This window comes from Condylura cristata, unplaced genomic scaffold (assembly GCF_000260355.1).
Source record: "Condylura cristata isolate star-nosed mole 26May11 unplaced genomic scaffold, ConCri1.0 scaffold00012, whole genome shotgun sequence".
NCBI classification, from domain to species: Eukaryota; Metazoa; Chordata; class Mammalia; order Eulipotyphla; family Talpidae; genus Condylura; species Condylura cristata.
This window is the reverse complement of record NW_004567113.1, coordinates 7,618,622-7,644,647: the sequence shown is the minus strand read 5'-3', so window position 1 is coordinate 7,644,647 and position 26,026 is coordinate 7,618,622. Positions and strand designations below refer to the sequence as shown.

General features: G+C 35.6%; 1 protein-coding gene across 3 annotated transcripts in view; it reads right to left on the bottom strand.

Annotated features, from left to right (window-relative positions):
- The window catches only part of SNCA (synuclein, alpha (non A4 component of amyloid precursor)), a 119,160-nt gene extending 97,160 nt beyond the window's left edge, over positions 1–22,000 (bottom strand). The window contains exons 1-4 of one of the 3 annotated variants that reach the window (XM_012724281.1): positions 21,891–22,000; positions 20,292–20,436; positions 6,348–6,389; positions 5,148–5,290 (exon numbers count right to left, since the gene is read on the bottom strand). In XM_012724281.1, coding sequence (XP_012579735.1) covers positions 5,148–5,290; positions 6,348–6,389; positions 20,292–20,412 — 306 coding nt within the window. In that variant the 5' untranslated portion in view covers positions 20,413–20,436; positions 21,891–22,000. Of the gene's footprint in view, positions 1–5,147; positions 5,291–6,347; positions 6,390–20,291; positions 20,437–20,697; positions 20,985–21,870 lie in introns of those variants that run through there. The other 2 variants (XM_012724280.1, XM_004681122.2) reach the window with 2 other exon arrangements.
- Between the last annotated feature and the right edge of the window lie 4,026 nt (positions 22,001–26,026).

Sequence of the window (26,026 nt, the reverse complement as noted above, 5' to 3'; positions counted from 1 at the left end):
TGCTTTATTTACCATTGGAAAAACATGAAAGCAGCCCAAATGCCCAAAAGTAGACGATGGGATTAATAAGATATGGTACATATATCAAATGGAATATTACTCAGCAACCAAAAAAAAAAAAGAAACACATGTCTTTTGCAGCAACTTGGATGGAGCTGGAAAAGATCATGCTTAGTGAGATAAGCCAGAAAGAAAAAGAAAAATACTGAATGGTTTTGCTCATAGCAGGAGTATAATGTACCAAGCAAGAAAATAATAAGAATAATGAACAGCCATATACCAGAGACATTTTGTGGGGGTAGAGTGGGGAATGGAATAAAAAATGGGGGGTGGGGGGGATGGGGAGGGAAGTTCACTGGACTATAGTGATGGCACATGGGTGACTCGGTGATGGAAAAACCACGGGGATTACAATTGAGATAAAAAAATGTACAAAATGATGTAAAACTTAAACTATTATTAAACAAATTAAAAAAAAATAAAACTGGAAAATGAAAACCCTATATGTGAAGAGATAAATATCAAATAATTTCTTACTTTTTAGACATAAGTTGATTATCGCTTAAACTTCAGGGTGAGACAATATGTCACAATATACAAAAATACCATATATCCTTTATGTCACATAATTATATTATTTTTCCAGCTTTTCGTGGAACAAACTGTACTAAAAAGTGGAAATTTGACTCAGATAGTAATAGAAAAAAAAAAAAAAACCTAACACCTAAATCTTAAATCACTAAACATAGAGTAGTATCTGACTAATGAAATCACTATTGAAAATGTTATCTTAGCATATGAAGGACTATTAACAGTAGATTTTAACACATTCAGAATGAATATGGGTTCATGAAAGTGTGGTTATTATTCCTTAGCTGTATCTGCAGACTTTATTCAAGTTCAGTATTTTTTAAAGTATAAGTCAATTGCACAATGTGATTTAAAGCTGTTTGCTGCTGTCCTTTGAAGCAGTCATATCACATTCAAAATACATTTCTCTAGTAAACAAAATTATTATCCCAATTCATTTTTGGAATGGTGAAATTGGATTTGTGGTCGTGTACATATTGAGAAGCTGTGCATCTTACAGATTATTAACCACTGGTAACCATTCGTCTTAGAAATCATGTAGAGTATTTTTATGTTCCTATGTCTAACCAGCTAATATATTATAGCTATTGTTTATGTGGGTGAAATAATTTCACAGTATATGGGCACAATTTAAAATATATTTACTGAAAGTATATATGTCCCTCATTTCTATCAAAATCCATTTGTTTCCTGTGATGAATATATGTTACAAAAACATATCCATATCCACAATCCAAAGGTATTTCCTTTTCTCAAGGTAAATATGTCATCACTCCACCTGGACCTCAAAATGTCAAAGCTGACATTTTTCATTCCTGCTTAGTCTTATTGATCTTGTACACATTGGGGCCACCTATCCTCATTTGAATTAAGAGAGGACTGAGGGGTATACCTCCTTTGGTATATAAGCATCTCATAGACAGCTGTGATGGGGATAGTAAAAATTGTTTATGATACATTTTTTCCAAAGTGGCAATGTTTACTATATTTACTCAGATTCTGAAGAAAAAATAAAGAAATCAGATGAACCTGAATATTTTAAGCATATGAGCCTATGACTATTTCAACCTCAGTTCTTGTACAAAATCTATGAATCTCATGTAGATCAGTCTCTAACTGGGATGTGGTAATAAAGCTGGGTGCTGAACTAATTACCATGCTGTGCTTTCATAGTTCACTTAGGATTTTCCCTTGCTATAAAATCCAGGAAATTACAAAATGCAGATCTCAAGGACACCATGAATCCAAGACTTTTATAGGAATTTGTAGCATTAGAGAGATGCTCACTTGTTCAACAAGGATTTATCTGATCATTAGCCACATTCAAAGTGCTGCTGCGGGTAAGTATAGAGCAAATTCTAGCTCCTGGCTGCCTGGCTGTACATTAGAACTATTGTGGCTCTACAGAAGATTTTACTAAAATTAATTTCTTAATACAGTATCATCAGGTATAAGCAGATTATTTGTGTTCACTAGAAATGGGAAACAACTTTCATCTGAGCAATGTAATTATTGTGAAGTAAAAACTGGAGTACTTCTGTCAAAGCATTTGTAGCCTGTTTCTACTATGCCAAAAAATGAATAATCTTTGAGTAATCAGTTGTAAGTCTAATAACCTCTGTGAACACACATGTAAAAATATAGATCAGGAGATATATGAGTGTGATGTGTTAAAGAGAGACACAAATAATATTTAATAACACAATTTTTTAAATTTAACTTATTTGTCCTTTAATACCTTATAATTAGAAGTTATTACTAAGTATGACTTCATTCCTATAGTCAAAAAATATTTAGTAATCTTGGTCCTCTCTTTCTTAAATATCAGTAAGCAAAAGAGTACAGCAAAGAGCATGTCCCAAGGATAAACTTATCTAGTAAGGAAAAATAGGGATACTAGAAACCCTGGTTTAAAGAAGAAAACAACAGTGGGGGAGGCAAGAGAGGGTGACTAGAGGATAGAGGTCTACCTTTTCATCAATCATGGAGTGATGAGTCAAATGCCCTCAAATGGACTCTGGAGGTTGAAAACCAACTCAGTCACTCCTCTTAAAGTGCTCCTGACCTTCATGGAGGCAACAAACATAAATAGAAGCACAGCTTTTCTATGAGCTAATAGCCAGTAGCCTTGTTTTTTACATCCCTTCCCCCAATTCTCTATGCTTCTGAAACACACTACAAAATCTTATTGATATTTCCCCATTGTAAATTTAACTTCCATCTCCATTATGAAACATAATGATAAACATTATTCCATGTATTTCTTGGTCTGCATACTCTTTGTGATTATAAAAATTGATATTATCAGCATGGTCAACACTCCATGGGCCATGCATTCTACTCCACTATTTTCCTCCTTCTTTTCTCTGGCTAGTCCTAGTCATTTTCTCCTGATCTGTCATGAGATGTCCTCTCGCTATTGCTCTCACCTGAAATATGTTTTGTTCACCTCCTAGTGAACAGCTAGGACATGCAAACAATCTGAATGCTCACTTACAGAGACCTGGATCAAGAAGATGTGGTATATCCACACAATGGAATACTAGTCAGCTACAAATTAATGATCATCATTTATTAGAGCTAAACTTAAACATCACTTCTTCATGGGAACCTTTATGATGCTCTCCCTTACTGCTATATCCATACTAGCTATGTAAGTCAGCTTTTACAAGTCATTAGCTTATGGACTGTACTGTATCACATATTACAATTAATAACAATAAGCTCAATGAAGTGAAAACAGTGTAAGATTTGGTCATCATCTTCATTATTTAGCAATTTCTGGCACACTGTGAGACATTATCCCTTTTTAAGTGATGAATGAGAATTTCTGTTTAAAAAGTAAAATAGCTTAAATTTATCATAATCATTTTTATCATTCTGAATGATGTAATTAAATAATTTCAAATTTTATAATAAAAATTTCAATTATTTTACTTAAAGTTTCTTAGATTTTTGGCATTCCACAAATATGGCCATGATGACTATTCTTCATGAGTTACTTGTTGAAACTCAGAACTTTATTGCTAAATTGGCATTTAACAATTTTCTAAGATAATTCCCTCATTTTAGGAGAGTCAAAAGATACACAAAAGGGCATCCAGAGATAGAACAGGGATGAAAATAAGCCATTCTAACTCCCAGATCAATGTATTTCTTCCATAACTAAGCTGCAATATCTAGGTTTTATGACTTTATTCTCATTTTAGAAATTTTGTGAGAACATTTAAGTACCCATAAAAGAAATTATCACCTAATGGCTAATTTTGTCCTATAATGTTAATTTCAACTATAAAATACTAAAATAAACAGTAATATTTTAGAAGAGCAAAAAAAGCATTTTGTAAAGAGATAATGATTTTAAAGATTTATTTGCAAATTTACACCATATGTCTTACTGAGGCAAATTAGGGATGGTACATATTTTCTTGGTTTCCTAGTATTTCTCCATTTAAGTTCCTTTTTCCATAATTAAATTTCTAAAAACCTGAAACAAGTTCAACATTGAGAATGTGGCTGGGGAAATTATATAGAAGAATAAAATACTATGAGTATCCAAGCTGCTAATGTGAGCTATGTGACTCTGGGCTACTTATTTCCTCTTCAGACATTTCTGTTTCCTCACTGCACAAACAGGAGACTGCTCTAAATAATGGACCCTATCTGTTGACAGACTTCAAAGGTTCACTGCATACGCTAGTATATGTATATGAGAATATATTTTTCCAGTAAGTGTTTCCATAGCTTTTATGACATTATCAAAATTTTGTGACCCAGGGCACAAAAAGCTTTGTTTCTACAGTCAAGAAATTTTTAAAACTTAATTTTGCAATAGTTATCTTATTTTGTATTTTGCTCTGTGAAAAATGAAAGTTGTAATATACTTTCAGCACACTTACCAGAGTCTCAAGAAATTTAAAGTCAAAATTATTCTGAGAATTTCAAAATCACCCCCAAACTATGGTTTCTGGTTGGTATACATATTTTAAATTTTTATTGAGGTAATGTTGGTCTACACTGTTTGTGTTTTGGAAGCAGAAGTTCCCACACACACATGTTGTTACTATAGCATTTTAAGGCTCATTCCCACAGACTTGTATTTGGAAGTAAATGTTCATGGAACAAGCAAATATGCCACTAAATAGGCCATGCATTAGAAAGAAATCAAGTACAAGATATTCACTTTGAAAATTAAGATATAGAAGACTAAAGATATTTGTTATATCTCAAGGAAGAAAAATTCTGAGATTCATAGCTAACATGTAAGCACCCTTTCTTTCTAAAATATTACGTTTCCTCTTGGAATTTATCACAAGATTCATTTTGTCAACTTCCTTCAGATAAATGAAATAATAATGATATTTTACCATTTGTGTGATATAATCTGAGTTAATTCTCATAAAATATATTAATGTATGTGTAACATACACATACATTTTGTATGAGGTGAGGTAGTCAGCCCTCCCCCAAGTTAGCTTCATATTCCTGCTTCCACTATGCATGAAAATGCACTGTGATCTCACAAGCTCACAAATATAAACTGAAAGCAACCATACCTTGCCAAACTGATCTTTTTTGCCAAATCCAGTGGCAGCTGCAATGCTTCCTGCTCCCTCCACGGTTTTTTGTGCAACTGCTGTCACCCCTGTCACCACAGCCTCTCCAACATTTGTCACTTGTTCTTTGGTCTTCTCAGCCACTAGGATAAAACAAGCCCAACAGATTGGAGGACAGTGTAAGGACAGTGATTTGACATCATTAATCATCAACTTCAAAAGGCCTTTATTTACACATAGCATAGTTAATTGAAGGGTGAGGAGAAATAAAAACTACATAGGGAAGTAAATCATATTGAGGTTATGAATATTCAAGAAAATCACAGAACCAGTGAGGGGAAAGCAGAAATTAGAATCATGTCTGACTCCAGTGTTTATAGTTGTAACCCTGATTTTTCCTATTTTTATGCTAAAGTTTAGTAATAGGAAAATGTTGCTGTTACAAACCCTATTATAATTCCTGCTTTCTGATCAGATGAATTATACTTCTGATTACATCTCCTGTTTTACAGTAGCTTTCAGAAAGATCAGAACACATACTATATGAAACTCAACTACAGATAATAGGTTTTTAATATTACCACATTTTGGTTCTCCTTTTATCTTCCTATTCTATCTCTATTATCCTCCTTACAGTCATGTTATTATTTATTTACTTTAATCTTCTTATTTATCTACTGAAATTATTGGTTAAAATTGGTCAAATTAAATAAATACAATGAATTATTTACTGATAATCCCAAGCTGTTTCTTAAAATGTCCCCTGGATCACTAAAAATATAGCCATTGTAATTTTTAATGTCAGAATATTTCTTGTATTCTACACAAAATACTACTTCCTGTCTTTGGAAAAAAGACATCCCTTATGTGATCCATGCCAGTAGTTTGTCTAAACATTAAGTTGGTCACAATACTTACAAGCTATCGCACTATAAACTAAACATGGTTAGTCAATTCAGAGTCATCATTTTGGACAGCTTACTATCTTGTATTTCATCTATTTCCAGTAAATATGTACAATTTAAAATCATTTTACAAATAATTAAAATTAAACAAAGCTGCCGTTCCCTTGTAACATCTAGAAGCCCCTCCACTGGTGCAGTGGTTATTTACAATTACATTCTGAATGATACTACTGAGCTTGTACTGATTACTAGATGGTTTCAATATCATCCTGGATATAAGCACCATGTAGCTTACCTGTTGTCACACCGTGAACCACTCCTTCCTTTGTTTTTGAGCCTATAAAAGACAAATTGAAAAAATAAGTTTCAAAACTGACCTATATCAATTATTATTCTGCCAAATAGTTAATTTTAACACAACTAATCAAAAAATAAATATTCACTGAGCCCACATATACAAATATTCTCATGGGCAAAAAAAATCTAAAATATGACAGTAATCACTAAAACAAAAAGAAAAAAAAAACAAAACTAATATGAGTTTTGGCATGATTCAGATTTTATCATACAATTTTATCCCCTTGTGTCCTACTTCTATTTTTTAAAGATTTATTTATTTACGGTTACAGAACTGGGGTGCAGGGGCAGTGAGAGGATTCACCAGAGACAGAGTAGGGAGCAGAACAGGCAGATCTATGAAGTACATTGCAGAGGAGAGCAGCGGGTGGGTCAGGAGAGGTCTGCTGCACCATATGGATCACCTCCTGGGCTGGGGATTGAACTCATGCTGCAGTGGCTTTAGCCTCTGTGTTATGCTTTAACCCTCTGCACCACCAGGGAGAGCCCAGAGCCTCTACTTTTAATAGCAACATAAATATGGAAGGAAATGGCTGAGGTAACACTGGTGCAAAATAAGAAGATAATTTTGGTTTCAAAACAATAAAAGCTTTATCAGAGTACAGACACAACGTGGTGGAACAGGGAGCTTTTGATAAACTTCTTCCATAGTACAAGTAAGAAAAATTCAGTTTTGTTAACAGGAAATTTCATCAGGTCATTGAGGATGAAGGGGGACTGCACCAAATATATTTTCCACAGAGTTTGGTAGCTCAGGAAGAGACACAGACATGGCCAAGGTGCCAGTAATTATAATCAACTGAACAAGTTGGGGACAAGATACAGGCAGTGTGATACATGGAAAAAGTTTAGTAAACCTTTTAGTGAGGGGAGAGTGCAGATCCACATGTACATTCCCTCCTGGGAATGTTCTCCTGGTCATGGATAATCCGGTTACTGGTAGAGTGATGGTAGAGCCCCTTCCCACCTTTCTGGACTGTAGTAAGAGCAGGGAAGTAGGGGAGCTTCAGCCCACAGAGAGGACTGGCAAGAGGGTGATGGCAGGGCCCAGGAACATGGGTCTGCAAAGAAATGAAGTGCTTGCTCTGAAGAAAGGCAAGAAGAGGAAGTGTGAATCTCTCTACATGGAATAAGACTGAGTATATAGAATTCAACTTCCCATCCCTCCCTCACATGCTGTCTAAAGAGATAACAAAACTAATGACATAGCACCCAAATCCAAAAAGAAGCAAAGAAGGCAACATATGTAACTAGAAAGTAAGGACAGCTGATTACAAGATGGAAAAGCTTCACGAAGTGCTAGAAGTCTGATACTATATTAAGGAACAAGGATTTGAAGACCTAACAAAGATATGAGTATAACAATCACAGAATTAAAAGAAGACCTTGCAGAAAAACCAAACACAGAAAAGAAGGTTCAAGATCTAAGAAAACAGATCCAGGAACAAAAATAGTTTCCTAAACAAACTGAAGGTAAAAAAAAAAAAGGAAAAGGAAAAGATACTAAAGAGGCAATGGATGAAATTAGAATAAAAAGGGAAAGCATTATTAAGTCTACTTAAATCTCACAGAGATTTTAGACACTGGAAACACAACAAATGACTCAAGTGGAAGAAGTGAAAATAATAAGATTTAGTAAAAACAAAGAAACTCTATAAGAATTTTCTCTAAGAGGAGAAAGCATAAGAATAATGGATATTCCAAAAGGTGAAGGAGAGAAAGGAGGAGAGAACTACAAAACAAACAAAATACAAACAAATTAACCAGATAATTTCCTAAGCCTACCAAAAAAATTTAAACATGAATGTCTAGCAATTATTACCTACACTCCATATGCAAAACTAAATTCAAAGTGGGTTAAAGCCTTGCATAGGAGACTGAAATCATAAAATACATAAAGAAAACATAAAAATATAATCCTAAAATTAATCTCAAATATGTATTTGAGAATTCACCTCCAACAGTAGGAGATTTTAAAAAAACCCAAACCAAAATAACCAATAAATGGGGCTATATCGACTAAACAAATTTTTATACCATAAAACCAAAAGACAAACTATGAACTGGAGAAGATATTTACATCTCATGTGTCCAACATGTGGTTAACTTTCAAATTACATGGAAAAAAATCATATAACTCAATAGAAAAAAATAAATTTAATTGGACAAAACTCCTAAATAGACATTTCTCCAAGAAGGACTTTCATATGACCCACAGGTAAATGAAAAAATTTCCATCACTTACTAAAAGGGAATGATAATCAAAACCACAATGAAATATATCACTTCACACAGGTGAGAAAGACTAAAAAGCCTGGAAACAACAAATGTTGGTAAGTGCATGTAGAAATGAAAAAAACTCAACTACTCGGAGTGGTTGAGTGGAAAAGTAATTTGAGGTGACCTCTATGGGAAAATGACATGGGAATTCCCCAAACAATAAAAATAGATAGGGGCCCTCCCTGTTGGCACAACAGGTTAAACCACAGCACTATGAAGCAATCTGCAGCCAATGCAGCAAGAGTTTAATCTCCAGCCAGGGAGGTGACCCATATGGCATGACAGACTTTTCCTGTCTTGCTTGCTGCTCCTCTCTGCAGTGGATTTCAGTCACTCTGCCTGTTCTGCTGCTCACTCTGTCTCTGGTGAATCTTCTCACCTCCAACACCTCTTGTACCCTAGCAGTTGTATGCACAAATAAATAAAATCTTAAAAAAATTATGATCCAATAATGCCACTTTTAGATATTTACCCAAAGAATATGAAAAGCATAATACAGAATACTGCATGGATTTATTTATTCATAGAAGCATTTTTCATTCCAGTCAATGCTCTACTCTTCCTTTTTCACCTTCTCTTTCTTTCCTTCCCTCTCTTCCTCCTCCCTTTAGTTTTGGCATGTAGCTTTCTAAGTTTTCTAGCATTACCTGTTAGACATCTTATTTATTTATTTATTTATTTATTTATTTGTGTGTGTGTGTGTGTGTGTGTGTGTAGCATACAACCTATAAATGGCTTTAGATAATATGGCCATTTTGGCAATATTTATTGTTAAAATAACAGTGGATATCTTTTAAATTTTTATAATTTTTTTCATTTATTTTAGCAATATCTTATAGTTTTCAGTGTTCATATATTTTACCACCTTTGTTAAATTTATCCACTTAAATCACCCTTTTTATTGGGCTGATTATAAATGAGGTTGTTATTTCTCTTCTAGTTCTTGTTGACATGTAGAAAGACAAAAGAATTTTATGTATTAGTTTTACATCCTGCCACTTAACTGAATTCATTTAGTATTTCTAGTAGTTTTATGCTAGTCTTAGATTTTTAACTTTGTATCATCATTTCACATACAAATAGTGATAGTTTTACTTTTTCTTTTCCAATTTGTATTGTCTTCATGTCTTCATTCCCTTAATTGTATGGGTAGGACTTGCAATACTAGGAATTGCAATACTAGGACTTGCTACTATGTTGAATAGTAGCACTGCAAATGTACATTCTTCCATTTTGTTCCAGATCTTAGGGAAATGTAGCATCATACTGTATATGCTGTTGATATAGGTTCCTTTTGTTCCCAGATTATTAACTGTTTTTAATTACAAATGTGTGTTGAATTTTGTCAAGTGCTTTTTTCAACCTTGGTTGAAATGATCCTGATATCTATCTATCTATCAATATCTTTAGATATAGATATCTACATATATATTTATTTATATATATAAGTATATATATTTGTTGATATAATGAAAGGTATCAATTGATTTTTTAAGTTAAGAGGTATCTTTATATTTTTTAAATATTTATTTATTTATGCATACAGAACTGGGGTACTGCCAGAGGTGCAGGGGTGGTGAAAGGATTCACCAGAAACAGAGTGGGGAGCAGAAAAAGCAGATTGATGAAGCACACTGCTGAGGGGAGCCGCGGACAGGTCAGAAAAGGTCTGCCTCGCCATGTGGATCACCTCCGGGGGAGAAGGGAATCGAAGAACTCATGCTGAAGTGGCTTCAGCTTCTTATTGCTGTGCTTATATCCCACTGCACCACCAGGGAAAGCAAGATTTTTGCATGCTGAATTAACCTTACATCTCTAGCATGAATCCAACTTGGTCATGATGAATGATTTTCTTAAAATACTGTTAGGTCAACATGTCAAAATTTTGTTGAGGATTTTTGTTTATATTTTTTGCATATAAGAATCCATACTATTGATTAATGATCTATTTATATTATGAATTATATACTGTAATTTTGCCTCTTTAATTTCTTATTCATTTTGTTTAGATTTTCTTTCCTCTATTATTTGTTAGCATGTTTATCAATTTTGTTTATCCTTTAATAGAAGCAGTTCTTGGTTTTGTTGATATTTTCTCTCACTATTCTGATTTCTATTTAAAATTTATTTTGTTTTTATATTTCCTTCCTTCTACAATTTTTTTTTTTAAGATTTATTTATTCATTCATACAAGACCTGGGTTACAGGCCAGAGGTGTGAGGGGTTAGAGGATTCAACAGAGACAAAGTGAGGAGCAAAACAGGCAGTGAAATACACTGCTGAAGGGAGCAGCAGAAGAGACAGGAGAGGTCTACTGTGCCATGTGGGTCAGCTCCCGGGTCAGGGATTGAACTCATGCTGCAATGATTGCAGATAGCTTCATAGTACTGCATTCCAACCCACGATAACACTAGGGAGGGACTAACTTCTGGTTTTATTTGTTCTTTTCCTTTCAGATGTTGTTAGATCATTTGCTTGAAATTTATATTGTTTCTTATATTGCTGGCTATTTCCCTCTTAATACTGCTTTTAATCTACTCTATTAATTCTGTTAGATTTTATTATTTTCTTTAGACTCTAGATAACTTTTAATTTTTCTTTTGATTTCTTAATTGACCAAGTAATTGCAGGCATTCTGTTGAGCCTCCATGTGTTTGGGGTTTCCTGGGGCCTTCTTTTATGTGTTTTTTTCTAACTTGATATCACTGTCATAATAAAAAATGCTTAATAACATCTCTATTTTCATAACATTAGACATGTCTTGTGTTCCAACATATTATTTAGTGTTGAAAAAGATAGTCACTTGAGAAAAAAGAAATGTGTGTGTTTATTTCTTTTGATATAGAAATGTGTGTGTTTATTTCTTTTGGAATGGATATTAAGTCAATCTAAACCACTGCTTCACTTAAGGTCATTAATTTCTTGTTTATATTATGTCTGGATGACATTGTGGTTACAATGAGGGTCATATCAAAATTTTTGTATCTAAAATAGTCTTTTTGTGTTTGCTTGTCGCAACTCATTATAATTTGATTATACGGATTCTGAGCTTTTCTTCTCCCTTTAACACTTTGTTTTTTGTCTCATGTTATTCATGTTTTCATTTCTGATTTCATATAACAATTTATAACCTTACTTAAGATTTTTTTTTCATGTGTAAGAACAAATTTCAACATTTATTTGAACTCTGGCGGTGGAAAACTCTATTAGCTTATATTTGTATAACAAAGTTTTTCTTTATCATATTTGAATGATAAGTTTTGAGGAATAAAGTAGTCTTTTGTGTTTTAGAATTAAATATGCCATTCCAATTTTTTCTAGTCAAGTATATCTTTTGGGAAATCCAAGGAATGTTTAATTGAGTGCCTTTGTAAGTCCAATAATATTGCTGCCACAATGACAACTACCAACCTAAGTATTTACAGAAACAACAGAAATAAAAATAATAAAATAAAAATTAAGTCTGTACCACTTGCTAGAAAATTAAAAGATAAGCAAAGTAATTCTCTAAGTTGTCAACCCCAATTTAAAACAAAATTAAAACCAGAACCTTGTAAAGTAGTAAAATGAACAACAACAAAAAACACATGACTTAAGGCCTTAAAGGAATATGGCATCAAAAAGAATAATTCTATACATTCTAACCAAAATACAGGAAACAATATACCTTTTTGTTTGATAGAGACTTCAAAATTGCTATATTAAAGAAAGTTGGAAGCAGAAGGAAACTCAAAAGTCAAGCCAAAGTGATACAAAGGAACTTAGAACAGCTAGTAAATATAAAACTCAGAAAAACAAATTCATGAGCTCAGAAATAAAATTAAAGATCACAAAGTAGAATATACCTTTAACTAAGAATATAATAGAACTTCAAGATGTGAAATCAATAAATGAGATCAAGAGTGAAATAGCTATGGAAAAAGTATAGACCAATTAGGTAATTGAAACAGTGAACACAAGATAATATTAAAAGATAATATTAACCCCTGGTAGGATGGGGTTAAGACTCAGAGCAATCACTGTGATGGATTGAGTTCAATACCTGGCTAGCAAGCTAACCCACCTGACATTGCAGACCTCATCTTTCTCAATACTATGCTCCTTAGCAGTGCACTTTAGTAAATCTGCTAATTCTGCTCCCCACTCTGTCTCTCACTTACATCCTAGTTTTTATTTGCATATGCATAAATAAAAAATAAATCTTAAGGGAAAAAATAAAATAACAAGGCATAATAATACAGTGTCCAAAAATTCAGAATAACAGCATTTTTAAAAAGTTCTTGTGATACCATGATTCAGATGGAAGTATACAGAGATGTAAGATATATAAAAAAAAGAAGCTATATGAGATCTACTTGTTATCATAGGTTAAAAAAGGGTTATGAATATCCCAGAAAGACAAAGAAAAATGAACAGAGAAAATATTCAATGAAATAACAATTGAAAACCTTCTACACCTGAAAAAGGAACTAAATTTCAAAGTCTATAAAATAAGAGGAACTGATTTAGATAGCTAGATAGATAACAGATAGATAGATGATAGATAGATAGATACAAAGAATTCTACATCAAGATGCATAGCTGTGAAATTATAATGTGTTAAACACCAAGAAAAAGTACTGAAGTGCTTAGTGCTTGGGGGGGGGAGAAATCATGTACCTTATGATATGCTCTCATAGACTTTCATCAAAATTCTCAGCAGAAATGCCCCCAACCAGAAGAGAATGGAAGATATATTCAAAATTGAAAGAATTAAAACTATCAGCCAGAAATAATAAATATATACACATTATATGCATACACACATATAATACATATGAATATATATACTCATATATACTTGCAAGACTCGTCTAGGTTTAAGAAAGAAATAAAGAACTTCCCAGAAAAGGCTAAATTTCTCAATTACTAGTTACCAGATGGGAAGGGAGAGGTGGTGGGTAAATTTGTAAAAATGTAGACAACCATATAGCAAAGATATCACTAGACTTTTAATGGTCAATTTAATATAATATATACATATGTTGATTGTCAACAGATGTGTACCTGAAACTTACATAATTTTATAATGTAATGCTATGTCAATAAAATAACTAAAACATCAAAAGCATTTCAAAATTGTCTAAGAATCATGTGGAGAACAAACTTATTGTTAAACATTGAATAAAAGCCTTGAATGACTTAGAATTGGCATGATAAACAGCTATATTTCTGGAAGATACTGACTCATATTGACTCTGACATAACTTTGGAAATTTAGTTACTCTCCCCCATTAAATAAAACACCTATTTTTTAAAAGAACCACTGAAAATTGATTATTATTCAAAACATATAATTTTTAAGACCCAATAAAAAGAAGACAATCTATTTAAACTGTGTCAAATACCTTAGCAGAAACCTAAACAAAAGTTATAAGTGGACAAAAAAATAAACATGTAAAGATGGTCTACATCACCTCTTATCAGAAAAATGCAAGTTAATATAATAATGAATACTATTATGCACTATTGAACTGACCAAAAACCAAATCTGACAATCAATAAAGAACTGCCATGCATTGTTTGTGGAATGAGCATTTCCTTCCACAGCAAGTTTAATTCAATAATGAATGAGCTATAAGTATCACACATCATAACCAAAAGTGATTTAGGATCACAATAGTTCAATATCTGAAAGTCAATCAGTGTCAAGAAAATTAACTACATCAACAGGAGGAAAGATTAAAAATCATATAATCACATGAATTAACACAGAAATATCATCTGATAAGATTTACTACCCATATGTAATTTTTAAAAAGATCTCACAAAATGTGGGCAGATTAAAGGACAGTACATATATATATATGTATATATATGACACAAATGACAAATCCAAAGATCACATATTCAATTGTGAAAAACTGGAAGATTTTCTTCCTTTACAGGTAAAATACAAGGATATTCACTTTCACCACTACTTTTTAACATAGAGTTGGAAGCCCTAGTTAGTTCAATTAGACAAAAGATATAAAAAGAATCCAAATTGTGAAAGAAGCAGAACTATCAGTATTTGCAGATGACATGATGGTATCTTTACAAAGCAAAACAAAAACAAAAAAAGAAAAGAAAATGAAAGTATCACATTCCCAGATTTCAAGCTATACTACAAAGTCATAATAATAAAAACAGTCCAGTACTAGAAGAAAAACACACAGAGACCTATGGAATAGAGTTGAGACTCCAGTAATAAACCAAACTTATAGTAACAGCAAGTCTATGACAAAGAACACAATAGTATACAATAGAGAAAGGGGACTCTATTCAACAAATGGTGCAGGGGGAAAATGGACACACATAAAGACGAAAGAATCAAACTAGATCACCTCCTTGGACATTACACAAAAATTAATTCAAAATGGATTAAAAGACATGGATATAAGTCTGAAACTATAGCATATATTTAGAAATATTTAAGCAAAAACACTCCACAAATGTGTTTCCAGTAATCTCTTTTGGGGATACAATTCAAGGGGGTAAAAAGCATAAACAAACAACTGAAACAGAAAAATTTATAGAAATAAATTGGGATTACATAAAACAACTATACAGGAAAAGAAACTATCCTTCCAGTGAAAAGACCCCCCGTTCCAAATGGGAGACAATATCTGCACCTCCAAACCCCTTATGTGGCTAATATACATAATCTACAAAAATCTCAATTCAGGAACAAAACCAACCAATCCAATCAGAAAGTGGATCAGAGTGAAACAGATATTTCTCCAAAGATGGCCTAAAATGCTCATCATCACTTATCAGGGAAATGCAAACCAAAAACATAAAGAGATACCAAATGACACCTGTAAGAATGACTCATAAAACAAAGACCAGAGATTATACGTGTTGGTGAGGATGTAGGAGAAAAGGAATCCTTGTACTGTTTGTGGGCTGTAGACTTGTCCAGCCCCTATGAAAAACAATATGGAAGTTTCTCAGTATATTAAAAATATATCTACATATGATTCAGTAATTCTATGCCTACATCTATCTGAGGAACTAGAAAAACACTCATTTGAAGGGATAAATGCACACTTATATTCACTGCAAAAGTATTTATAGTATCAACTTATGGAAACAATCTAAATGCCCAAGGAAATATGAGGAGGTTAAGAAGATATAGTATATATACAAAAACGACTCCTATGCAGCTATTTAAAAAAAAAAAAAAAAAGAACTCTTGGGCCTCATTGGTGGTGCAGTGAGTTAAAGTCTCAGAACTATAAAGCAATCTGGAACTATGAAGTGATGCAACACCAGTTTAGAGTTCTATGCCCAGCCATACTAACCCGTATGCCACAGCAGACCTCCCCTGACCTACCCACTGTTCCCCTCAGCAGTATAATTCAATCTGCCTGTTCTGCCTCTATTATATCTGAGGTGAATCTTCTCACCCTCTGCACCTCTGGCCTATACCCCAGTTCTTGCATGCATAAATAAATAGATCTTAAAAAAAAAAAAAAGATGAACTCTTGCTGCTAGTTGCCCAGCAACTGAAGGTGCTGTTATCACTGGAGTTGATAATACTAAGTGAAATAAATTAAAAGAAGAAATACAAATACTGGATGGTTTCACATGTATATGAAATAATGAAGAAACAAAACAAAGGGTCAGATAAAACAAAACCAATGACAAACCATGAAAATGTATTTATAGAATTGAGGATACTAGATGGGAAAGGTGTGGAGAAAAAACAGTGTGGAGGGAGGGAGGGAGCCCAGTGGATAACAGTGGAGGACTTTGGATGCCTTTGTGCTACAAGGAGTGTGGTAACTCATGTTTGAAATTATGTAAACCTATAGTTCTGACTCATGTAGACTGTTCTAAACTGTTACTTCAATAAAATAAAATTCTAGATATATTCTTACATATAACTCAACAATAATATTCCTTGTTATTTGGCCAGAGGAGTTGAAACCTTATGTCCACACAAAAAAAATCTGCACAAAGTTTTTATACTAGTTTTACTTATAACTGCCAAAAATTAGAAGTAAGGTGTCCTTAAGTAAGTAAATATATAAACAAATGGTAGTCTATCCAGATGATGGAATATCAATCAGTACTAAAGAGAATGAACTATTAAGTCATGTAAAAACTTGGAGAAACCGGGCCCTCCCTGGTGGTCCAATGGGTTAAAACACTGCATTATGAAGCTATGTAGCCACTGCAGCATGAGGTTCATCCCCAGCTTGGGGGGGGGGCAGGGAGGGGGTGGCCCACATGGCATGGCAGAGACCTCTCCTGACCTGCCCACTGCTCACCTTAGCAGTATATTTCAGTCATTCTGACTGTTCTGCTCCCCACACTGTCACTGCTGAATCTTCTCATCCCCCACAGCTCTGAATTGTACCCCAGTTCTGTCTATATATATAATTCTTTAAAAAAAAAAAAACTTTTAGAAACCTTAGATGCATATTACTAAGTGAAAGAAGCCAATCTGAGTAGACTAACTACTATATAATTCCAAAAATGATATTCTGAAAAACAATGGAAAAAGTAAACGTTTCAGTGGTTGCTAGGGTTGGAGGGGATAAATAGTTGGATTACAGAGGATTTTTTGGACACTGAAAGTACCCTGTAACACTACAATGATGGTCATATCTCACTACATCATATTCAGCCAACTTCAGAGAATGTACAACAGCAAGGTTGGACTTGATGTAAGCTCAAGAGTTTGGATATATAACCTGACAATATCGGCTCATCGATTTTTTAAAGATTTATTTATTTATGCATACAGAACTGGGGCACAAGCCAGAGGTGCAGGGGCAGTGAGACGAGTCACCAGAGACAGAGTGGGGAGCAGAACAAGCAGATTGAGGAAATACACTGCTAAGGGAGCAGCAGGTGGATTAGGAGAGGTCTGCAGTGCCATGTGTCACCTCCTGGGCTGGGGAATCAAACTTGGGCTGGAGAATCGAACTTGTACTGAGGCAGCTGCGGCCAGCTTGCAATGCAGCGTCCTAACCCACTGCGCCACCAGGGAGGGCCGACCTATCAATTTTAACAAGCATACCACACTGGTGAGGATGATCAATATTGGGGTATGCATGTGTGGGGGCAGAGAGTGCATAAGAAAGCTCTGTACTTTCTCAATTTTGAAACTATCCAGTATGTGTCTTTCTAAAACTAAATCTTCAATTAAAAAAAAAGCATACTTTATACTAATATATTACCTTATTATGGCATTCTTGCAAAAATGGCAAGATACTTGCATTTATCTAAATTATATTTTTATAAACTAGTGTTGCCAGAGATATTAAGTTATCCCCACAGTATTTTAGAGGTAATAAATGATCTACTCCCTACTCTAATTTAGGTTTGTCTGAGTATATCACATCTATATTCTTTCTACTTTACTAGGAGTCAATAAACTATAGACTATATAACTATAGTCTATAACTATAGGCTATCAGTCAAATGAACTTAATTTTTGCAAATTAACTTTTACTGAAACACAGTCACATGAATTACTGTCTATGACTATCATATCACAATGGAGTTTAGTGTTAGAGACAGAGATATAAGGCCTAAAATATTTACTCTCTAATATTTTATAGAAAACATGTGCCTGTATCTTAGATACACACATGTATAGCCCCTGAGTGATACAAATATGTCTTTGTGTGGTCATTTTTCATCTGAAGTCCTCTCTTTGGGTTCAACTTTTACTTAGACTTCAGAACATAATAAATAATTTATAGAAATTACTATATGATAAATACCATCAAAGACAATGAAGTTGATTTTTTAATGTGATCTGTAAACAAATTATCATTTTGTATAATCTTAGAGCAATAACAGAATTAATTTCTGAAAAGCATTTTGTTTGCCCAAACTCATAATCAACTGTGAAACCAAATTAAAAGTTAGGTGATGATAAAACCAGTTAATTTCCTGAAAAAGTATTAAATTAATACTCAATATTTCATGCATTTATTATAAATTAATATAGTGACCACTAGCATCCCATCAAATCTTTAAAGTTACTATGTAATAATCTGAAGTCAGAGTCACTTCAAGTTCACACTTTCACAATCTGGAAAACTGGTCAAACTTAAAGGGACAATATCTGCATTCAATATTCTAACTTCCATCTCAATATATATATATAATTTACACTTCACCAAAAAAAAAAAAACCTTTGAAATTAATACACCTTTTTTTTTCTTTTTGTAACACTAATTCTAGACTTTCTACAAATGTGTTTTAAGATAAAGAATAATTTAGCTAAATATTTATGGTAAGATCAAGTCTCTGTGGTAACATAAGTCTATGAAGAGCAAGAAAAATATGCACATCTATATGATGTAAATTTTGATGAGAAGCATTCATAAAAATCATTCCAAATATTAATCTTCCCCAGCCTGTATTGGAGAGATAGTAGTGTAGTTTTTCTTTCACAACCCCAGCCCTCAATGCATATACAAAAGCATAATTTTAGTCACCTAACATGCTCATCCATCACTTCTACCCATCTTGTGGAGGTACCACAGCAAATGAGGAAGAACTCAGGGCAGGAGAGGAAAAAGCAGAGAGGCAGAGTAGGCAGGCATTAGTTGGTGAACATGGATTTGTATGTTACTGTCGATGAGCGTGGACCTGTTCCTACCCTCACCCACAGAATTTGTGGTGGTCTGTAAAATAATACCCAAACAGCAGAAGTTAAGGGAAAATTGTCAGAGGCAGGATGAAAGTGGGAATTTAGGAACAAGGAGAGGTGAAAACTATCAATAGTCTTATTATGTATATCATTTGATGAATGAACCACTTAAATGTCTTTGAGCTTTTAGTGACAGCCTTCAAATACTTTACTGAGATCAGCCTCAGCTTACCAAGTAGTCACCAACAAATTAACTTCACAAGATTTTTCTGTCCTTTCCATTTTAGGGCTGCAGAAGGTCTATTTTTACTTCTATTCCAGGGCAATAACAAAGTCTTATTTTAAATTACATATAAAAAAATCTAGCAAATGTTTTTCTATGTGATAAAAAACCAACAGATCATAAATCATTTGATTCTTAGAAGTATTCTTGCTCGGAGTATAATGGACCAGGCGAGAAAATAACAAAAATAATGAACAACCATATACCAGAGACATTTTGCAGGGGTGGAGTGGGGAATGGGATCAAAAAGGGGGGGGGGAATGCACGGGATTCTGGTGATGGCACACGGGTGACTTGATGATGGGAAACCCACGGGGATTACAATTGAGATGGAAAAAAATGTACAAAATGATGTAAAAATAAACTTTTGTTTAAAAAAAGTATTCTTGCTCAAGTCTTTTAAAATTGTTCTCTGAAATATCTTGTGCACAATTTTTTTTATTTCTTAAAGAAATTGAGTCTTCAGTACTATTGCAAAATTAAATAATCTGTGAAAACAAACTATTAGTTCCACTTCTCCTACTAGCTCAAACATATATTCACCTGCACACACAAGGCTCTGACTCATTCTATCCAGGTGATGACGTAAAACTGAATCAAGTGAGAAATGCCAGCATTTAGAGTGTCAGTTATCCAATAGTCATATATAAATATCAAAATGACATTTGGGATTTACCTACCTACATAAAGAACACCCTCTTTTGTCTTTCCTGCTGCTTCTGCCACACCCTGTTTGGTTTTTTCAGCAGCCGCCACGACTCCCTCCTTAGCCTTGGAAAGTCCTTTCATGAATACATCCATGGCTAACGAGCTCCTTACAGCACACTGCAGAGCACAGAATACTTTGAATGAGAACTTAAAGGTAAAACAAAATTAGTAACACCTAAGTTAAAAAACACTGAAAGGTCAGTAGAACCCTCTAAAGGGTGATATTCTTTTAAGTATATCCTCATTGCAACCACTAAACAAAGCAGACTTTTGCTCAGCTTTTGCATTAAAAACTTAGCATGCTCCATTACCTTGATCAGTAAGAGCCTAGCCTCCTAAACTTAGATTAGGACCAATCATCTGAGCTGATCTTATTACCTTAAAAAGTGGAGTTACATGAAAGACAGACATCCTCTTTCAACTTCCCAGGCTCCAAATGGTGACAATGTACTTTAGAAGAAAGATCAAAAGAAAATAAAAGGAACTGGAGGCTTGGGGCTAGGGGCTCTCTTACAAATGAATCCCAGAGGGAAGCTAACAGGTTGATCACGTCAGACAGAAGGAAAGAGAGCTACTCACTCTGGGTGCGACTGCACCTAAGGCCTACCTCAAGCCCACACTCACTGGCAACCCTGGCTGGCACTAACTATCTCAGCCTTTAGCTATCATCTCCAACAGGCGCGGTTCACACCCTCGGCGGGTAGTCTGCAGACTCTCGATAGCCCCTAGGGGGCGTTCTCCCGGGGAGCAAAGCGCTCCCGACCTCACGCACCGCACCTGTTAACCCCTTACCACCTGTTGACTTGCCCTCCCAGCACTTCCGTTTAATTACTTGCCAAACGCAGTTTGTTTACTTTACAGAAAACCGAGACTGACGACTAGGGAAATTTAAGGTTAAGAGAGAAATAAAAGTTGGATGTGCACGCTTCACGGAGCACCCTCGGGTTTCCCAAAGGAAAAGCGTATCTCGGAGAAGCAATCTGGCTGATTTGCCCTTGGGGAAGAGAAGTGGGGGATCATGGGCAGGAAGTAGAGAGAAAGCAAGGACAATTTACTTAACTCAAGCCCTCCACAGGAGTAACCACCTCCGAGAGACTTGACACAGCTGGTCCTCTCTGCGGCATCATCGCTCCCAGGTGTCCACCACGACCCTTCTCCCACCAGGTTTTCCAAAGCCGCTCGTTTAGATCCGCAGGTTCTTACCTGAGTTCCCTGTGTCTCCAGAACTCCGATCCCCTTCCCCCCACCCTTTAATTTTTTTAAACAATTCCCAAATATTCAAATGATTAGAGGAGTGATAGGAGGGCACAGGAAGGGCGGAGGCACCAGGAGAGGGTAGTACCCAGAGGGGCTGCCGTCAGCTCAACAAGACGTGGAGAAGCTGGGGGCGTGGGAGGCAAACGCAAACCCTCCAACCTGTCGTAGAATTACCGCTCCCCGTCCGCCTCACAAGAAGATGCAAGAAAAAAGAGACAGAGGTTCGGAAGCGAAGAATAGAAAGCACAGGAGGCTAAAGGTGAGACTGTCCCAGGGTGTTAAACCAGCACACACCTTAACCCGCGTCGCCGCACCTGGTCGTTTGCCCCCTCTCCGGGTCCCCTTCTCGTCGTCGTGGTCTTCCTCCTCCTTCTCTTCCCCCCTCCTTCTCCTCCGCTCGCCACCCCCGCAGCTGATTTGTCAGCGCCTCTCCCCGCCCCTTTCCCAGCCGCGTGCACTTCACTCCTCTTCTAGGATGGGCTTGGGGGAAGGGGGGAGAGGGAAGGCTGTATCCTCCTATTTCCAGCCTCCAGCCCGGTCCCGGAGGCGGGGGGTGGGCGTGTTCAATAATTCACCCTCAAGTTCAGGGTCAAGGGGCTGTTGTGGCACGCGGGAGCGCTAGGAGTGGACTAACGTGTCTTCCTCTTTCCCAACCCCCAGCTTCACAGTCTCTGTCTTTTCCTCTGGTGCTCCCAGGGACCCCCATGTCAAGGCCAGCCTAGAGTGAGGGGGATCCATGGGATCGACTGCCAAAGATAGAGCCCATCTCTTTAGGATCCGCTGCAAGAGAGCAGGAGCTCAGAAGAGGGCTCACTTGGACGCTAAGAGCACGTTTCCCTTGGACCACTGAAATTTGATTTATAGTCATAGGGCACAATGCTAAGATGCTTTTGTTAAAACAGCCACTAGATTTTCCTTTGCTCGTAAAAGGATGAGCCCTAAAAGGTTCCGCGTGTGGAGAAGAGACCGGTAAATAAAAGAGTTACAGCCTAAGGAGGCTGGAAGAGAATCGTCAAATCCTCTTCCCACCCCACTATCACCATTTTCTTTTCCACCAATCAGCGGCTGCCAGACGCCAGTTTTCAGATCAGCGAACAAGAAATAAATATTCCCCAGCCGTCTAAACCAGCTGTAGTAAGGTTTTTTGGTACCGAAATGGAATTTACTTTTTAGACTCAATTGTCTGGGTGGAAGAGTCAAATCTAACGTAGTTTGTGCTCCTGAGCTAACATATCCGATTTGTTCTTTGGCAACTCTGATAGGTAGATTCCAAACACCACTCACCTTTCTGACTTCTCATTTACCTTCCCTTCACAGCTGATACCCCACCCTATTGCTTTCACTCACACACAAACACACACACACACACACACACACACAGAGAGAGAGAGAAAGAGAGAGAGAGAGAGAGAGAGAGAGAGAGAGAGAGAGGATCAGAGCCTTAAAGACAATTTTTGCATTACTTAACATTTCCACATTTCCACTTCTTTCAGAGCTGGAGGGAAAACAGCTGTTCTAGGATCACACTGAAATGGAGAAACAAGCTCCTCCCTCTAACAGAATGCCTATGCTTTTTTGCCGGTATTAGGAGGATGGTTATAGCTCTGGAAGGGGGAAGGGGGTAGTCTTTGCTGTATGCTTTTTAGTTTTGCTTTGTTTCTGTTTTTGTTTTTTTGTATGTGTGTGGTTTTTCTTTTTGTACATAAAAAGAAATACTTTCAATGATCTCCACACTCAATTTTAGCTGTGAAACTTGAATGAAATGTAATTTAAATCTACAAAACAACCATTATAAATAGGAAGCAAAATATTATTAATTTGTGTGTGTGTGTTTGTACAAGCCCTTGCACTTAAGATCTGCTTGTTTTAAAAGCAGACTTCTAACAGCCTTTATTTTGTTTACTTGGAATGGGAAAAACTTAAATGTGGGGCTTGTTTGCTGTCTGACTTGGAGACCTTACATACAGTTTTCTGTTGAAAAAAACCCTTTTTTCTTTTCTTTACAGAAAATATTCAAATGAATACAAGTCATGAGAAAAAAAAAGATTTCACCATTTTTCAATGAATGATTAACCATCTTTCATCTATATGCCTATCTATTCCCCAATATTTTGTCACTACTATATTTTTTATTAAATTCCAAGAATCACATGTTCTTTTATCTGCAGGTATTTCAATATGTATCATAAACTACACATAGGGCTATTTTAAGACCTACAATGCTGTTTGAGAAAAGGATGTCATTAATAGTCTTTAATTTTTTGTATTTTTTTTTAGCTAACATTGGTTTTATTTTATTTTTTTAAGATTTATTTATTTATGCAAACAGAACTGGGGTATGGGCCAGAGGTGTAGGGGATGAGAGGGCTCACCAGAGACAGAATGGGGAAAAGAACCAAGAACTGCCAGATTGATGACGTACACTGTTGAGGAGAACACCAGGGCAAGACAGGAGAGGTCTGCTCCATGTGAATCACTTCCCTTGTGGAGAATCAAACTTACACAGAAGCAGCTGTGGCTAGCTTCCTGGTGTCGCCCTTTAATCCATTGCAGCACCAGGTAGGGTGGAGATTAACATTGATTTAAAACATAATTCAAAGGTTCACACCTATTCAGATTATCACACCACACACACTACATACCACATATGTGACATACCACATACGTGACATACCACACACACCACAAAGGGACTCACAATCCTCCACTAACAGCTCATCAACACCCTCTATGCTTGTTTTCTCTAGCTCTCACTTCTTTTTCTGGTAGCCTCAATTCTATAACCATGTATCTAGGATTTTGTATTAATTTCACTTTATCTGACCTTTTGTTTTTTTCTTCGTATTCCACATGTAAGTGACACCATTCAGTATTTGTCCTTTTGACTTATTTCATTTAGCATAATCTCCAGTTTCATTCTTGTTGTCTGGTAAATGACAAGAGTTCATCTTCTTTTTTTATAGATGCATAGGAGTCTACTGTAAATATAATATCATATCTTAATCTACTCATCTGTCCTTGGGCAAGTTGTTTCTGTAATTTGGTTATTGTAAATAGTGCTGCAGTGGACATAGGAGTGCATATATGCTTCCAAATGCAGATGTTTTTTAATTATTTTGATAGATATCTAGGCAGAAAATTTCTGGGTAGATCTACTTGTAAGAGTTTGGAAGCCTCCTTTTAGTTTTCCATAGGGACTGACCTGTCCCTATGGACAGGGTGTGGAGGTTCACTTTTTATAACCCTAACCAACATGTATAGTGGCTAATCTTTTTGATATGGCCATTATGAGACTATGAGTTTGTATTTCATTGTGGTTTTGATTTATATTCCCTAATGATAAGTGATAATAAACCATCTTTATCTCTTCTCTGGAAAAGTGATTATTTAGCTCTTCGATCCATATTTTGATTGGGTTTTCTTATTGTTGAGTTGTCTGAGTTCTTTGTATATCTTGTACATTAGTCACTTGCAGGATAAGCAGATATTTTCTTCCATTGAAAAATGAAACTTTTCATTTTAATGATGATTTCTTTCTCTGTGAAGAAGCAATTTGGTTTGATGTTTATTCTTTTTTTTTTTTTAAAAGATTTATTTCTGCATATAAGAACTGGCCAGAGGTGAGAAGCAGGAAGTGAGAGAGAACTCACCAGATACAGAGTGGATCTACTGAAATACACTGCTGAGGGGAGCAGCAGGCAAGACAGGAGAAATCTGCTGTGACATGTAGGTCAGCTCCCTGGCCAGATAGAACTCATGCTGCAATGACTGCTGATAGCTTGCCAGCGTTGAGACTTAACCTCTGTGCCACCAGGGAGGCCCTGGATATTTATTCTTGCTTTTGTTTCCTTTGCCATAGGAGTAAAGACATTTATGAAGCCAATAACTGAGTGTTTTTTTTTTTTTAAAGATTTATTTATTTATGCATACAGAACTGGGGTACAGGCCAGAGGCTCAGGGGTGGCGAGAGGCTTCACCAGAGACAGAGTGGGGAACAGAACAGGCAGATCGACGAAGTACAATGCTGAGGGGAGCAGCGGGCGGGTCAGGAGAGGTCTGCCTCGCCATGTGGTCACCTCCTTGGCAGGCGGGAATCGAACTCATGCGGAAGCGGCTTTAGATTCTCAGTGCTGTGCTTTAACCCACTGCGCCACCAGGAAGGGCCCTGAGTGTTTTATTTACATTAAAAACTCATACTAACACTTACTCTATTATAAATTAATTGAAATATAATTTACATAGAATGAAATGGTAATATCTTATATTTTCATTTAAATGAGTTTTAAACAATGCATTCATTAATGTAATCTACACTATTTTGAAGAGAACATTTTTATTACCCCCAGAAAGTTATCTTGTGCCATCTTAGTTATATCCTAGAGATTTTCCTAAAAATAGAAGTTCATATATTATTAGCTTTTTTATATATCTGTCTTCTTTCAATCAGCCT